Source organism: Sphaeroforma arctica (assembly GCF_001186125.1).
Source record: "Sphaeroforma arctica JP610 unplaced genomic scaffold supercont1.2528, whole genome shotgun sequence".
NCBI lineage: Eukaryota > Ichthyosporea > Ichthyophonida > Sphaeroforma > Sphaeroforma arctica.
The window spans coordinates 4,047-6,037 of record NW_014038030.1 but is presented as its reverse complement, the minus strand read 5'-3'; the positions used below and the strand labels follow the sequence as shown (position 1 = coordinate 6,037).

General features: G+C 37.6%; 1 protein-coding gene across 1 annotated transcript; it reads left to right on the top strand.

The window, feature by feature from the left end:
- Nucleotides 1–186: 186 nt before the first annotated feature.
- On the top strand, nucleotides 187–978 carry SARC_12720 (hypothetical protein; the record flags this gene model as incomplete). The annotated part of the gene is made up of 2 exons (XM_014293170.1): nucleotides 187–359; nucleotides 619–978. Coding segments are annotated over 2 exons (293 nt in total), but the record flags the coding sequence as incomplete, so codon positions are not given.
- Between the last annotated feature and the right edge of the window lie 1,013 nt (nucleotides 979–1,991).

The following is a 1,991-nucleotide window of genomic DNA, read 5'->3' as shown; positions in this document are numbered from 1 at the left end:
GAAAGATATATGCTCTATACTCACAAGTACCTACATAACGCACAAGTACGTGAATACATCTATCTACGCACACACATAAACAAGCACAGCTAAACAGGCAGGAGGAAAGATCCATGTATATATACTCTATACTCACAAGTACCTACATACACTACAAGTACGTGAATACATCTATATCTACGCTCACACAGAAGCAAGCACAGCTCGAAGGCGCCAGCACAGACGTCCGCAATGCCACACGAGAGTTGGTTAAGGCCGCGAAGATGGCAGGCGAAATGCTGGCGGAAAGTCAGAAGAAAACGTACGATACGCTTTCAGACAACCAGGCCAAACGCGCAGAGATGCAGAAGCAGATCAAGGTAAGTGAGCACTGGTGGGACTATATATAAAATAAAACCTATGAAATGCAAAACGTACAATACGTTTTCAGACAACTAGGTCAAACGCGCAGTGACACAGACGTATATGAAGGTAAAGGTGTATTAGATGATTTTCCTGAGTTATCATAATATGTAGTGAGAGGGAACGTGTATGAAACGTTTTTAATAGACGTTCTGAGTCACAGTCACTCACCAATACACAATCCGTTTCAACGCATACATATTCTCGGGCACACAGGCACTGGAGTTGGAGAAGGAACTGGAAACTGTTCGAAAGGATCTGTTCTCACTGCGAAAGCTTAACTACAATCGAGACACGACTAAGGGAATGAACGACGGCACAGCACCTCCCTCATGAGAGAGCTAAAGCCATGGGTTACACTAACTATAGGTTATAGGACGGTGTTTAACGCCTGTCTCATGTGATAACTATGGCTATAGGTTACAAGGTTACAGGAGAGTGTTTAAAGCCTCTCTCATGAGATAACTAAGGCTATAGGTTACAGGAGGTGTTTATATTTATAGGCCGTGGATGGAGATGTACGTGAGGATAGAATCCTGTAGAGAGACATAACAATAAAGCCAGAATACGGGATGACTTGTGTGGTATCGAAGGCTTTATCGAAGCATGGAGATGGGGAGGGAATGGGGTAGCGATACACAACGTGTTACATTTAAAGACACACCTCTGCATGGCTACACACGAGTGAAGCGGTACAGTACATACATAACAGATGTATAGTTAAGTACATACATAACAGATGAATAGTATAGTACGTACAGAACAGATGTATAGTAACGTACATGCACAACAGATGTATAGTATAGTACGTACATAACATATGTATAGTGAAGTACATACATAACTAATGTATAGTAAAGTACGAACATAACAGATGTATAGTGAAGTACATACATAACTAATGTATAGTAAAGTACCAACATGACAGATGTATAGTGAAGTACATACATAACTAATGTATAGTAAAGTACGAACATAACTAATGTATAGTAAAGTACATGGATGGATTGCTGGGCCATGTGAGTGTCTGCATCCGCCCAAGCAGAGCATTGTATTCTTTCATGCTTGATGTAAGAATGAATGAAACCATGCGCGATACACTCATATATACACTCGTATATACACTCATATATACACTCGTATATACACTCATATATACACTCGTATATACATTCATATATACACTCGTATATACACTCGTAAATACACTCGTATATGCACGAGTGTAGGGGTTCGCTGCTCCATACCACTCGTGTGTTTTAGGGACCAACTGACAATTCAGATGTTGCGTTGCATATTGATATGCATTAGTCAATGTCGGTGCTAATTTTACGTACTAAACTATGGGTTGTATATGTATGTAAGAGGTTATCTGTTAATTGTAATCTTTGTGATATATATTAATACATAAATAAATAAATAAATATATATATATATATATACATATACATACACACACACACATATGTATATACAAACACACACATATATATACACACAAACACACACATACATACATATATATATATATATGCATATACTATATATACATATATAAATATATATATATATATATATATATATATATA